This window comes from Echinococcus granulosus, assembly GCF_000524195.1.
Source record: "Echinococcus granulosus chromosome Unknown EG_S00360, whole genome shotgun sequence".
In the NCBI taxonomy this organism is placed as follows: Eukaryota; Metazoa; Platyhelminthes; class Cestoda; order Cyclophyllidea; family Taeniidae; genus Echinococcus; species Echinococcus granulosus.
The window spans coordinates 2,373-3,554 of NW_020170740.1; the positions used below are offsets into that span (position 1 = coordinate 2,373).

Here is a 1,182-nt window from a genome sequence, read left to right on the forward strand (position 1 = left end):
CGACTATGTGGATTGTGAAGGACTGAATGTGGGTAAGTGGCGTCCGTGTGCAAATGCTTTTGCGAACGCAGACGACAGGAACAAATTCACCGCTGCATAGGCAAGTTCATTTGTGGATGCGAAGTCATCGTCGTTGGAATGGGCAACCAGCATGGCATGTCCCAAGCAAGAGGTGAAAGCAACACTATCAGAAGTTAAATGGGTATTTGGTATGACCTGCCACTGTGACATCGTGAAAGGCAGGAACCTCGACGATAGAATCAGTGAAATGCAGTGTAAAGCGCGGGTAGGAGGCAAAGTGCGGGCACAGTTTGATGCATCCTGTGATTTTGTTTTACAAACCCACCTCAAACTGGTTGAAATCTGAATGGGCCTCTCGTACAGTCTTTAATAATACATTTGATTGATGGCATAACGTGCTATCCTGAATAAATCTCTTAAACATTTGGACTCGTTGCATGAAACTTCTCAAAGGTTATTATATCGCGCCTGTAAATATCTTCCGTTATGAAGATTAGTGGGAAGTACTGTGACGCCACTGGCTAAAACCATTCGGGATTAGCGTGTGAAGGGCGGATACTAGTATTGGTATGCTTTAATAACTAATTTTTAGCTCAAAAAATACGCTTTCGAAGATTCCGATGATATCTTATAATCGCACTTGTGCATATTTTTACCGTCTTGAGGTCGTTGAAACATGGCAAATGCAAAACAAATCATTTGGCTCAACATTCGCCAGCTGAAATTCATACTTCAGCTTCTAATTCAGTTTTAAAACTTATTCATTAAGCCATTTCTCCTTGCCAAGTTTACTGATGGCGACTGCCGCCTGCTGCAACTGTTACAACCTTTTCCCAAATGAAAGCTAATTCATGCTCACAATTATTTAATGCTTACTAAGGCTTCTAGTGATGCTTATCTGTCTTGCACTCTACCCTTCAATCTGTCCGACGTTTCATGCACTCCTTGAGCACCCACTCCATTTACACCTTCACCTACTTGCAACTTTGTCTGTCGTCCACTGTCGCTGTCCATCAGCCAGTAAATCTACCTACTCAACAGACACCTTACCGATCAATCTACCCGGATTCGCCTCCATTTACTGTTGAGGAATGTCAAAAGAGTATTTTATTTGAACATGTATGCATGCAATTATTTGAATGTCCTCAAATGTGCTTTGCT

The 1,182-nt window shown here is 42.1% G+C and overlaps 1 protein-coding gene across 1 annotated transcript; it reads left to right on the plus strand. All coding sequences in view use genetic code 11, as the record gives it.

Moving 5' to 3' along the window:
- Window positions 1-5: 5 nt before the first annotated feature.
- Window positions 6-367, plus strand: EGR_11070 (hypothetical protein; the record flags this gene model as incomplete). Its single annotated transcript, XM_024500319.1, has 2 exons — window positions 6-14; window positions 101-367. 2 exons carry the CDS (start codon window positions 6-8, stop codon window positions 365-367), a joined length of 276 nt encoding a protein of 91 aa, XP_024345266.1.
- Window positions 368-1,182: the final 815 nt, after the last annotated feature.